The 13,227-nt window shown below is 51.6% G+C and overlaps 1 protein-coding gene across 5 annotated transcripts in view; it reads left to right on the top strand.

Moving 5' to 3' along the window:
• Positions 1-13,227, top strand: part of CLMN (calmin) — a 111,588-nt gene that overhangs the window by 75,524 nt on the left and 22,837 nt on the right. For all 5 annotated transcript variants that reach the window (XM_043556952.1, XM_043556951.1, XM_043556955.1 and 2 more), the window contains exons 3-5: positions 4,121-4,216; positions 7,200-7,283; positions 12,550-12,642. In XM_043556952.1, coding sequence (XP_043412887.1) covers positions 4,121-4,216; positions 7,200-7,283; positions 12,550-12,642 — 273 coding nt within the window. The remainder of the gene's footprint in view (positions 1-4,120; positions 4,217-7,199; positions 7,284-12,549; positions 12,643-13,227) is intronic.

Raw genomic sequence — 13,227 nt, 5'->3', positions numbered from 1 at the left:
CGGAAGCGCGGCGCTTGACCAAAATTCTAATTCGTGTAGTTTACCTTTAGACCCGTAATATTTCCCGAGCAGCCCTTGACCACCCACACCTCTACTCGGCACCTAGACGATGGGTTCCCCTTGACCCAGGAGGACTCCCGACCTCCTTGGGACGAAGCACCGTAAATCATTTGCCACTTGTTTTGACTATTGGTACCTTTTCGGCAGTGCTCCTAAAGCGAAGTGTTATTTTTGGAAAAAAAGGAAACCCGTTCCCCCGATCTGAGTTCGCCGAACTCCTAAATTAATGCCTGATGTGCGTCAGGATAGCTGGAAATTCCTCCTGGCGGGTGGAGTGTGGCTATGGCATATTTCTTTTTCTTTCTTTCTTTTTTTCTTTCTCTCTTTTGTTCTTTCTCTCTTTCTTTCTCTTTCTTTTTTTCTTTCTCTTTCTTTCTCTCTTTCTTTCTTTCTTTTTCTTTCTTTATTTTTTTCTCTTTCTTTCTTTCTTTCTTATTGAAAAATAAATACAGAAAAGGACAGCGGGTAAGGCCCCAAATACCCACGCACTCACTCACCGCCCTCGGCGAGCCTCTGTGAGCATCCTCCTATCGGGGACTGCCTCCGTGGCCACGCTCCTGTCCCTTTTCCGGGGCAGGTGGGTAGCCCCGCTCTGAGGATAAATCAGATAGCACCTGAAACCGATGCCTAATAAACAGGGCAAAATTAACAGCCATGTTTCCAACCTTGAGACTTTCAAGGCCAACCTTTCATGTAAAGGAAACCCGGGAACCCCTCGGGGAGTTGGGTTTAACTGCAATTTGAAGGCCGTTAGAAATATTTACTGAGTCTCGGGCTTCTGGAAAAATTCCTTAATTTACCGAAGGAGTTAGATCATGAAGAAAGCCCTGGGGGTGCTGTTTACTCGGCCATACCGATCTCATGAAGCCCGTGGAACGTTTGGGGCCCGAGCAGTGTTTTCGCTGGAACAGATTCAATTTCTCCTTCTGCCATCTCGCAGGATGGACTCTGGCCAAGGCCCCATTTGCTGCCGCCGAGGCTCTTACAGACACTGTCAGTGGAAATTACCTTCCAGATTCAACTCAAAAGCAAGGCTTGGCCACGGCCGGGGCTGGTAACTGGAAATTTTGTTAGTCCATCTATCAGGGGGTGTTCTGTGCGGGCGTCACGTTTTCTGCCTCGCATTAGCAGGAATAACATTTCCGTGAGAGTCTCCGTAACCCGACGCCGTCATGTTCCGTGTGGAATGTGCCCGAGGATCTGTGGGAGTTTGCAAAGAAAATAATTTGCCTCTTGGTTCAAAGTCGCTGTTGCCCTTGAAGCAAGTCCCTCTTCTGTGCACCTGTGGGAGGAATCGCCCTGTATTTGGACAAACTGGGGGTCAAGGGGCTCGTATAAGGGATAAGGAAATGCCACCTTCCTTAATAAAAAAAAATTTTTTTAATTTAAAATAAAAAAACAAAAAACAAAAACCAAAAACAGGAATTGTCCAAAGCTGTCACGGGAAGGAAGCCTTCCCGGGAGGGAAAAGGTGCCCAGACCAAAACTCCTCCATGTTTCTGAGACTTCCCTCACCCCTGGGTCTCTGGCCGGTTACAGAGATCGTGTCTCCTGTGTGAACACCTCATTCATGTACCCAGGAGCACAGAGAGCGAGGGCCCTGCCCAGTTGTTCTAATGGTGCCAAAAACCCCACTACCAAAAGGGAAACAGAGAATCATGCTGGGGGTGGGGCTTATTAAAAATACACATTTCTGGGGCGCCTGGGTGGCTCAGTCGGTTGAGCGTCCGACCTCGGCTCAGGTCATGATCTCGCGGTTCATGAGTTCGAGCCCTGTGTCAGGCTCTGTGCTGACAGCTCGGAGCCTGGAGCCTGCTTCGGATTCTGTGTCTCCCTCTCTCTCTTCCCCTCTCCTGCTCTCACTCTCTCTCTCTCTCTCTCTCTCTCTCTCAAAAATTAAATAAACATTAAAAAAATACACATTTCTGGAACCCCCGTTCCCTGAGATTCTGTACAGTAAGTTCTAATCATACTGCATTGAAGGAGGTATTATCAAGCTGGTTCAGTCAACAGGAACCTTTCTTCAAGCAAAGTGTTACTCGGAACCCTAAAGAAAGGCCAGTAAGAACTGAGCCTCTCTGATCGAAGGGGGTGCAGCGGGTCAGACTCTTTCTCGGCACCCCTCGGTCCCCACAGGGGACCCTGAAGCTGCTCCAGTAAAGTCTAGGGTTCCAGGAAACACATTTGCAAATCCCGGTGCTGGAGCGTCTGACCGGCAAGTTCCAGGCAGCCCCGGGAGCTCCAGGCCACACGTCCAGCCAGACTCTTGGTGGACACAGCATGGTGCCAGTTCCCCTAGACAGTGGACCTCTCCGGCTTTTCCCACCCAGGCCCCCTTCACGCTCCAGTTCATGTGAGCACAGTTGCCTCTGCCCCCAGCGAGAGGCCGGAACTTGGGCGAACCCGGTAAACCCAGAAAGAGAAGCCAGTGGGGCGGAGAGAGGGAGATTCAGGGCCGTTCCCTGTGGAGGGGTTCCAGCCAAGGATCATCTCCTTTTTCCCACTTATAGCCATGAGACATGCACCCCCTGGATGAAATGCCTCATTGCAGAGAACACCCCGAGACTCTGCGGGAAAGAAGCCACTTAACACGCTGGTTTTCCTGACTCATTCGTCTGGGAAGGCAGGAGCTGTGCCAGGCACTGTCCCTACAGGATCTCGTTTCATTTTAGCCCCTGTGCTCTGAGATCTTGCACAACAGGCCTCTAAGGCCCAGGGAGGGTCAGGAAGATGCCCGAGTCCCTGTTGAGGGTAGATCCTGGACTTGAACTCAGGTGTGTCTGACTCCCTTGCTTCTCAGTGGAGCAGGTAAGAAGTTCGTCCTGAGATAACATTGGTTTACTTAAGAAGCCAGTTTTGTGGAGGAACAGAGACAGTGGCATTCAGAATGCTGATGAACTTTTTAAGGGGCTCCTGGGTGGCTCAGTCGATTGAGCGTCCCACTCTTGATTTCAGCTCAGGTCATGATCCCAGGGTCATGGGATCCAGCCACGTGTTGGGCTCTGTGCTGAGCGTGGAGCCTGCTTAAGATTCTCTCTCTCTCTCTCTCTCTCTCTCTCTCTCTCTCTCTCTCCTCTGACCCTCTCCCCCCACCTCTATCTCTAAAATTAAAATAAAAATACTGATTAACTTTTTAGTATGATTTTAGTTAGTTTGATCCGTAAGAATGTATTATTTTTGTATCTAAACATATAAATAGACAAGAACATCTACAGATAAATCAGCCTCCCAACCTTTGACTTCTGAGCAGGCCTACACATTTGGTGGGGACGAAGGGTTCCCCCCCTGCCAACCGTCCAGCCACTCGGGAGGCCAGCAGTCTGTCAACCCGGCCCCCACTGCCCCCAGCTGAGTCACACACGCTAGCGACCTTCCTGGCTTCCTCTGCCGAGGGTCCCACCACCTCTGGAGTTAGACTGAATTTTGACGTGTCAGCTGGCACCTCAGGAAGATGCACATACAGAGACGAAGCAGTATTGGAGATGGGGGGGCGTGGGAGGGGGAGCCCTACTGACGTCTGTACCGAGGCCCAGAGGGTCACTGACCCAGGGTCATGCCATCGTGGTGGGGATCTGGGCACCGCCTGTCCGCAGCCAGTGAGTCCCGATGAAGAAACAGGACTGACTGTACAAAGAGCCGATTTGCCCAAACACTGGGCATGTCACCTAGCCTCTTTGAGCCTCAGTGTCCCCAAATCTAAAGCGAAGGGCTTACACCAGGTAATTTCACGTGAGTCTTACTGGCATTATTTTATTCTTTGGAGGCCTGTCATCAAGACATGCCATTTCCTTCTCCCCTTAAAGAGAAGCGTGGATACAATGGCCCTTGGGGGGGGGGTCTCAGATCTCAGGGTCCCAACGCCCTCCAGGTCACTTGTTTGAGCTGCGCTCTGGTGCTGAGTTTCCTCCTTGATTTGCCGGCACCCTCTCGCCCCCAGGGGCTGCCCGCAGACGGATCTGGAGGTCCGGACGTCTTCTCTTGGGGGGAGAATTGAAGCTTGGGAACAGTTTTGGGGATTATACGGGTCACTAATCAGCTTCCTCCCCCCCTTCTTCCACAGTGCGACCCACCCCTAGAAGTTAAAGATTTATTCATTGATATCCAAGATGGCAAAATCCTAATGGCTTTGTTAGAAGTCCTGTCCGGGCGGAATCTGGTACGTATGTCACGAAAGGGTCAGGGAGAAATAAAAGGCGAAGGCAAACACTGATCAAGGTTTCTTTGCAGCACAGAACTGTACGTAGGTGCACCCACCTGGCCATGCATGGTCCTGTGACAAGAAACTTAGGAAGGGTGACATTCCTTTCCCAGTGACCAAGAGTGATACAATCATGTGTAACGAAGCAGTGTCTTCCTTTTTTTTTTTTAAGTAAATATACTTTAGTAAGTAAATAAATAAATGCCCAGTGTTTTCTGTAAGTCTTTGAAGGGTAAAGATTGGAACTAGATCGTTAAACTTTAGCTCTTCAGCCATTATATTAACATGAAGGATAGGAAGGATCCGGAAGATTGAGGAGAAAGTCGTCTTACCAACTGAATTCCATTACAACTGCTGGCTTCTAGAACCTTCTCAGTAGTGTAATCATTCCCCTTATCTGCAGAGGATACATTCCACGACCCCCAGTGGATGCCTGAAACTGCGGACAGTACTAAGCCCCATATATACTGTTTTTTCCTATACATACATCCCTCTGATTAAGTTCAATTTATAAATTAGGCACATTAAGAAGCACCTGGGGGGCTCAGTTGGTTAAGTGGCAGACTTCGGCTCAGGTCATGATCTCACGGTCGGTGGGTTCGAGTCCCACGTCGGGCTCTGTGCTGACAGCTCGGAGCCTGGAGCCTGCTTCACATTCTGTGTCTCCCTCTCTCTCTCTGCCCCTCCCCTGCTTACACTGTCTCTCTCTCTCTCTCTCAAAAATAAAGAAACATTGAAAAAAATTAAATTAGGCACATGAAGAGATTAACAATAATAAATTAGAAGAATTACACCAATTCACTGTAATAAAAGCTATTTGAATATGGTCTCTCTCAACGTACTGTACTCGCCCTTCTTGTGACAATGGGAGGTGATAAAAGGCCCATGTGATGAGGTGAGTGACGTGGGCTCTGTGACATAGCATGAGGCCACTGTTGACCCTCTGACCACTCGTCGGAAGGAGGATCATCTGCTTCCGGGCCGCGGTTGACCGCGGGTGACAGACTGGTGAAAGTGAAAACACGAGTAAGGAGGGGCCGCTGTATAAGCCACATTGAATTGAACCAGCCCGTCTTGAGGTTCATTGCATTTGGGACCCTCACCATACATGTCCATGTCGCTTATGTCTGCTGGGTGTGGGTTGGTTATCTCTCTCCCATTCCCCGAGCGGGGGTGCTCAGCCTCAATGCTGTTGACATTTTGGGTCCGACATTTGCAGTCCTGGGCACTGCATTCGTGGTCTCTACCCCCTGGGTGCCAGGAGCACCCCCAGGTGTGACAGCCAAAAATGTCACTAGATACTACTGCCAGATGTCCACGGAGAGGGCACATGACCCGGCCCAAATGCCAGTGGTGGTGATGTCGAGAAACCCTTCTGTAGAGTCTAGCGTTTGACGTGGCATCCGTGAGCCAATTGTGGCTAATGCGGGTCCCAACTCTACCAGCCCGCTGCCCAGATCCAGTTCTATCTACAGGCTTGAAGTCAAGAGCCCCTCCTGTTTTCAGATCTAATGTAGCTAGACTCTCATCACACCCCTTAACTCTTCCTGTCTTCACCCTCCCAAAAGCAAAACGGGAGACACCTGTTAGCAGCTCCGGGGGGCTGTGCAGAGTCACGTCGTGAACTCTCACCAAGGGTGGACTCATGGAGGTAAAAACTGTGTTGGTGTCTCAGCAGGTCCCGCAATGAGCCAACAGCACAGTCCCCACAGAGCTCCCTGAGAAAGCGTATCCAGTTCCTTGCTCTGTGTTCCCAGCGACACAAGCTCCCACTTTGCTGCCGGGCCACTGGCTGACAGATGCCATGTCCTTGCTGGGCCTGTGTTGGGGGCCTTCGGTTCTGGAGCCCGGCTGAGAATAGGCCTCTGCTTACCCATGAGCTTGGCTGGCAGCTCACAGCTGGTGCAGCTGGTCCCAACTGGTTTGCCTTGTAATGTCGGCCAGCCGTCTGGAGGTGCTTCGGTGAGCTTCAGGGTGGCAGAGTTTCCTTGGGATATTCAGCTGCTGTTGTTAAAATTTTAGCTTCTGCAAGCAGCTCTCTTCCTCTCTGTATTTGCCTCCTAGCTCTCTGTCTCTTTCTATCTTTCTGTTTCTGTCTATAGTTCTCTCTCCTCTATCTCCCTCTGTCTGCCTGTCTCTCTCTCTGTCTCTCTTGTCTGTCTCTCTCTCCACCCCTCTGTTTCTGTCTGTATTTCTCTCTCCTCTCTCTCTGCCTGTCTGTCTCTCTCTGTCTCATCTATCTCTCTCTCCACCTGTTTCTGTATTTCTCTCTCTTCTCTCTGTCTCTGCCTGCCTGGCTTTCTGTCTCTGGGTGTGTCTGCCTCTTGTCTCTCTCCATCTCTCTGTTTCTGTCTGCATTTCTCCCCTCTCTCTCTGTCTCTGTCTCTGTCTCTCTCTCGCTGTGTCTCCATCTCTGTTTCTCTGTCTCAGTATCTCTGCCTGTCTGTCTGTCTCTGCCTGGCTGTCTCTGTCTGTCTGTTTCTCTCTCTGACCTGGGATAAGTGTCCACAAAGCTCTCGGCCGGAAAACTGAAACATCTGCCGCCTCTAGGAGGGACCTGCCGGGTGATTTAGCAGCTGCGGGGACGCCCCGGCCGATGCTCCCTGCCTGACAAAACCGTCAGAGCAGTGAGGAGAACACATCCCTGGAGGTCTCCAGAGAAGGAGGAATGTCAAAGCCAGGAGCCGGGTCAGAGAGAAAAATTTGACAAATCTGTCCCCTGCTTAACCTGCCTGGGCACCCCCTTCCCGCACAGACTCAAGTGAGTTAAGTCCCCAGAACCATAAATAAGCTGGATTTCAGCTGCGAGCCCCTAACTGTCTCTTGAGATTAATGCGAACACGGTAAAGACAAAGAAAGGCACACCGCCACCCCCCCAGCACCACCGGGCATTGAGAGTCTCGTGGGGCTCACTTCTCCTTTGCTCTGTTCTGTGTTGCAGCTGCATGAGTACAAGTCCTCATCCCATCGTATTTTCCGGTTGAACAACATAGCGAAAGCACTTAAGTTTTTGGAAGATAGCAATGTAAGTATTCGAAACACACATGCTTTTCTTGGGACGAAAGGGACATAATTTGAAGTTCAGTGCCGGTCGCGGGAGAAAGGGTGAAAGGGGGACCCTGCGAAAATGGCAGAATGAAACTAAGTTTCAACCTGACGGGACTCACTCAGGTAATCCTTCAGCTGGAGAGATGGTCCTGGCCTCCCTGCCCGCCCCTCTCTGATCACCTAGACGCCGACTCGGACGGATGCCCAGCCTGGAAAGGGCGGCCCAGGGCACCGACTGGTCACTGGCCCTTAGCAGCTGACGTTTGCTTCTTTATCCCTTTGAATAGTAGGACCGTGGGCACGCCACCTTGGGCGACTCTCTCTTAGAACACAGACTATCTGAGAAGCAGGAGCAAAGCCGGGCTAAAGGAGACGGGGGGAGAATCCCAACATGTCTTCTTTCTTGGATAGAACTCTCTAGATTTAAATTGGTTCTCTCTGTGCTTTCGGCTCTGTTTCGTGTCCTTCACAAGCAAGCAGGGATGGTCTAGGGAGAAATTTCCAGAACTCCTCTTTCGTTAAGTTTCACCTGTTAACCCGGGTAAAAGGCCCTCTCGGCTTGCCCGATGCATCGGCACGTGCAATAAGACTTCAGCAGGCGTGATCCACTTGGGGTTCCTGATGGTGAGCAACAGCAGCTGACCTTGGCTGACGTCAGCAGAAAAGGAATTTGTTAAAAGGCTGCCCAGTAGTGCACAGAATGCCCTAATAGACTGCGGAGTCGGGGAAGGGGCCCAGGAAGTCACGGTGCCAGGACCGCTGCAGACCCGCCTCCCCCCAGCGCACAGCCACTGCCGTTGTCCCCGCTGCCTCTGGGAGAAGAACGTCACTGCCCCCGCCCGGGAAGGAGCTCTCGGCGTCACACATTCAGATTCGAAGGCCTGGGCTGCCGTGCCTGGATCCCACGCACACCCCCGCTGCTGCCATGGGGGAGAGAAAGCACTTCCGGCTTTTGAAGAAGGAGGTGGGCACCGTCTCCCATACTGTGGGGAAAGCCCCAGACGCAGGAGGGCGTTCCGACGGTGGCAGCCAAAGAGCATTGTGCAGTTCGTAGCAGCATCGTTCACGGTAGCCAAAAGGTGGAGGCAACCCAGGTGTCCATCGGTGGATGAGTGGGTGAACAATATGGCGTCTGTCAATGTCGTGGAATATTACTCAGCCGTTAAAAAGGATGGGGTGCTGACACGGGCTCCTGCATGGCTGAATCTTGAAAATATTAACGTCGAGTGAAGGAAGCCAGACACAAAGGACCACTTATTCTTTGATTCCATTCCTGTGAAGAGTCCGGCAGTGGGAAATCTGGACTCAGAAAATAGAGTTGTGCCTGCTTAGGGACTGGCGGGGGTGATAGTTAAAGGGTAGGGGGTCGCTTATGGAGGTGATGAAGATGTTCTGAAATTGTGGCGGTGGGCGCGTACCTCTGTGAATATGCTGAAAACTATTGACCGCTGTGTCTTAAATGGGTGAAGGGAACGTGAGTTGCAGCTCAATAAAGCTGTTGCAAAAAAAAAAAAAAAAAGCACATCACGTATTTGTGAAAACGGCTGGCCTGTCTGTGGAGTTGGCCTCACCTTGGCCTCCTCCGAGCTCATGGGGCTGCTACTTCCAACCTGGGAGAATTAGGCAGACTCCCCGAGCCTTGGTTCCCTCATCTGTAAAATGGAAGTGAGAAACCACAGCGCGCCTCCGAGCATCGTTGAGGGTTGAGGGTGTCCGGCCGGATCGTCTTCAGCCAAGCGCCTCGGCCCGGGACGAGGGCTCTGTTAGCACCTGCTCTGACCGCCTCCCTGCCCCCTGCACCTCTGCTGTGGGGAGGGGGCTCTGGGCATGGCTCTTCTAAGCAGCGCCTCCCCTCCATCCCAAGGAGCTTTGTTTCTGTGACAACGTAGGACCTTGGAACAGCTGCCGGGGGTGGTCCTCGCTCTTCCGGCTGGTCAACCCCTAAGGGCTTCCCTGCCCTATCAGCCGCCTCGTCTTGATGGGCCTAGAATGTGGGCAGCACTCTCCCACTGCATCTGTCAGAACCACCCGTGTAGATGGTGGGCTTGCTTCCAACGGCCCTTCAGGACACATTGAGCAAGTGTCTTCTGCGGGGCCGGGGGTGTGCTCCACGTTGGGGACACATAACTGCGTTAGAAGCACATCTGCATGTTTAAGGAGCTTTGAGCCTGGTGGAAGAGGCCTCCCGTGGACAGGATGCTGCGTGTGCTGTCACACCAGGGGCACACAGGGCAGCAGTGAGCCCTTAGGGGCGGAAACCGGTGGCCGGCAGGTTAGGGCGGCGGGCAGTGCGGGCAGGACTGGCACCCGCCCGGGTGTGGCCCTGGGGAAGCCCACAGCTAGCTCAGGAAAGCCTGGCCTCTGTCACCCGCCGGGGGCTGGCCCACCGTCCTACTCAGTGTCTGCCTACACGGCAGCTCTGTCATTTCCTCACTTCGGAACGTTTCCCCCGAAGCTCAGCTCCGAGGGCCACGCGTGGCTTCCTCCCAGTAGGAGCGAAGTCCGGGACAATCACGTCGAGCGCTTTGATCGCCCCACATTGGAAGAGTGCAGTGAGCCACCGAATGGAGGGGGCTGTCAGAGCCTGGGGGTCAGGAGACAGCAGGCCGCGTATGAGTCATCACATGGGACAGTGACGTTCACGTGGGACACCTCTGACGTGTGCGGAGGAAACGCTGGACCTGAATTTGATCAGCCGTGTTATTCGCGATATTGACAACTCGCCCCGGCCTGCCGGTGATGAATTCCCGCTGCCCGAGTTATAAACTCTCTGCGAGACAGACCTCAGCCAGGGAGCTCGGGAGTCTCTACCCCCTGCCTAGGAAAGCCCAGCCCTGCTGATCGGGGTTGTCAGAAGTCCCTGGCGAGCTGATAGGATCGGAGAGTGGTGTGGAACGTTTGTAAAAGTCCTGAGGGAAAGGAAGAAAGGAGTATTTGTGCAAGACGCTGTCCCCGTGCTTGCTTCCCGGAATCTGCTGGCAGAATTTCGCAGGGTGGGTTTGAGAGCATACCCTGACTTACTCTGAATTCTCCTCTCTCCCCACCAAAGAATGGTTTCTCGCTTTTGTGAAGGACTTGTGAAGGAAGAAGCAGCAAGCGTGATAAAGGCTGCAGTGGCCCGCGAGCTCTTAAGCGTGTGTTCCCCAGCCCTTTACAGAAGAAGTGTGCACACGCCTGATCTGTGTACTCAGATTCTGTTTGCAGGAGAAAATGATGACGTGGCCAGAGGCCCTTGAACCTGAGCGTGTATATCAGAATCAGGGTCTTTTGTGGTTCCATACAAACTTTAGGATTGCTTGTTCTAGCTTCGAGAAGAATGCTGGTGCAATTTTGATTGGGATTGCATTGAATGTGTAGATAGCTTTGGGTAGTATTGCCATTTTAACGATATTTATTCTTCCGATCCACGAGCACGGCATGTTTTTCCATTTCTTTGTGTCTTCTTCAATTTCCTTCATAAGCTTTCTATTGTTTTCAGCATACAGATCTTTTACATCTTTGGTTAGGTTTATTCCTAGGTATTTTATGATTCTTGGTGCAATGGTGAATGCGGTAAATTATGGGAAGAGCCTAAATGTCCATCCACGGATGAATGGATAAGGAATGTGGTTTATATATACAATGGAATACTACTTGGCAACGAGGAAGACTGAAATATGGCCTCTTGTCGCAACGTGGATGGAACTGGAGAGGGTGATGCTGAGTGAAATAAGCCATACAGAGAAAGACAGACACCATATGGTTTCACTCATGTGGATCCTGAGAAACTTAACAGAAGATCATGGGGGAGGGGAAGGAAAAAAAGTTAGAGAGGGAGGGAGCCAGACCATAAGAGACTCTTAAAAACTGAGAATAGGGGTGCCTGGGTGGCTTGGTCGGTTAAGCGTCTGACTTCGGCTCAGGTCATGATCTCACGGTCCGTGAGTTCGAGCCCTACGTCAGGCTCTGTGCTGACAGCTCAGAGCCTGGAGCCTGTTTCAGATTCTGTGTCTCCCTCTCTCTCTGCCCCTCCCCCGTTCATGCTCTGTCTCTCTCTGTCTCAAAAATAAATAAACTTTAAAACAAAATTAAAAAAAAAACCTGAGAATAAACTGAGGGTGGATGGGGGGTGGGAGGGAGGGGAGGGTGGGTGATGGGCATGGAGGAGGGCACCTCTTGGGATGAGCACGGAGTGTCGTATGGAAACCAATTGGACAATAAATTTCATACTAAAAAAAAAAAATCAAATGCAGGTTCAAATGCAGGTGCCTGGGCCCTACTCTGGGACTTCCTGATTCAGTAGGACTAGGAGAGAATTTGCCATCTAACCAAATCCCAGGCAGTGCTGTTACCCCTGGCCCGGGGAGCATAGTTTGAGAACTAGCGCCTTCGGGATTCACCAAAGCATCATCCTATGGTCAGGACGTAGTTAAATAAATAGGTAATCCCCTGAGGGTTTCTATAATAGATGCATTTTTTTTAATGTTTTTATTTATTTTTGAAGGAGAGAGAGACCGAGCGTGAGCAGGGGAGGAGCAGAGAGAGAGGGAGACATAGAATTTGAAGCTGGCTCCAGGCTCCGAGCTGTCAGCCCGGAGCCTGACGCGGGGCTCGAACTCACGAACTGGGAGATCATGACCTGAGCCGAAGTCGGACGCTTAGCCGACTGAGCCACCCAGGCGCCCCTATAATAGATGCATTTTAACCGGGATATTTTGGAACGATGCAGAAGTTCGGGGTAGAAGCCTTATCCCAATACGCTATTTGTAATGAGCAATGGAGAATTATCCATCGCGGTCCACGATGGCTGATGTTGGTGTTGTGCGTTTGTCCAAAAATGCGTTGAATGTGGAGGTTTGGTGTTGTTAGGGTAGCATACAGACAGACCCGGTGGACACGTGCCCAGCCCTCCCTGAAAAGAGCGACTCAGACCTTTCCTGGCTGTGTGTCCCAGCCACATTACACGTGGCCTCTGTGAAACTTCCTCCCCTGAGATGGAGGGATAAGAGAAGCACCTGCGTTGTGGGCTTCTTGTGGGCTGAACCGGGTTCATCCTTACAAGGAGCCGAGGCTAGGGTCTGCGCGTGGTAAACGCATTACACGTGTTTATTAAATACAATCACGTTCGCTTTGCACGCTGGGGTCCCAGAGGTGGCCTCGGGCAGCACTGAACGATACAGACGAGAAGGAGAAACAGGTCCACGAGGGCATCGGAAAACAACAGGTTACACCCCGTGTTAAGCTCATAAATTGCTTCTCCCCAGGTCAAACTGGTTAGCATCGATGCAGCGGAAATAGCAGACGGCAACCCCTCTTTGGTTCTTGGGCTGATATGGAACATAATTCTCTTCTTCCAGGTAAAGTAATTTCCTCTCCGTAACGCGCGGTAATGATCTCCTGGAGCCCGCTTAGTGCCAACAGAACAGAGCGGGGCCAGATCGAGGGAGGCTGGGAGATCCTGCTCCTGATATATTTTGACTTCTCCGTTTCTTGAGAAAGAACCAGAGAGACCCGGCTGCCAGAGTCCCTGTGATTGTAACAGTGGTGCGAGCTCTGTTCTCCAGAAGAGTCTAGCCGTCCTCTTGGGACTTAAAGAGTTAAATATTTGCTTCAGAAAATAATTTTGTTCTGAAGTGTCACAAAAACTGGGAAATGCTTGTGATCAAAAATCGAACTTGGAGTTACTTTCCTAAACCGACGCGTGCGTGGCAGATGTGATTAAAGAGCCGGACTGAAAGCAGGAGGAAGAGGCGTCTGTGGTGTGCTCTCTGTCCTTGGCCAACTCCAGCCTCTGTTTGGAGACGCAGACTCTATAGGGAAGCACAGGATCTGTGGCTGGAGTTTGAAGGTGGCGTTTAAAACTGCCCAAGTCTCAGGGCGCCTGGGTGGCTCAGTCAGTTGACGGTCAGACTTTGGCTCAGGTCGTGATCTTGCGGTCTGTG

Source organism: Prionailurus bengalensis, chromosome B3 (genome assembly GCF_016509475.1).
Source record: "Prionailurus bengalensis isolate Pbe53 chromosome B3, Fcat_Pben_1.1_paternal_pri, whole genome shotgun sequence".
Classification (NCBI taxonomy): Eukaryota; Metazoa; Chordata; class Mammalia; order Carnivora; family Felidae; genus Prionailurus; species Prionailurus bengalensis.
The sequence above is the reverse complement of the archived record's forward strand: the minus strand, read 5'-3'. Positions and strand labels throughout refer to the sequence as shown.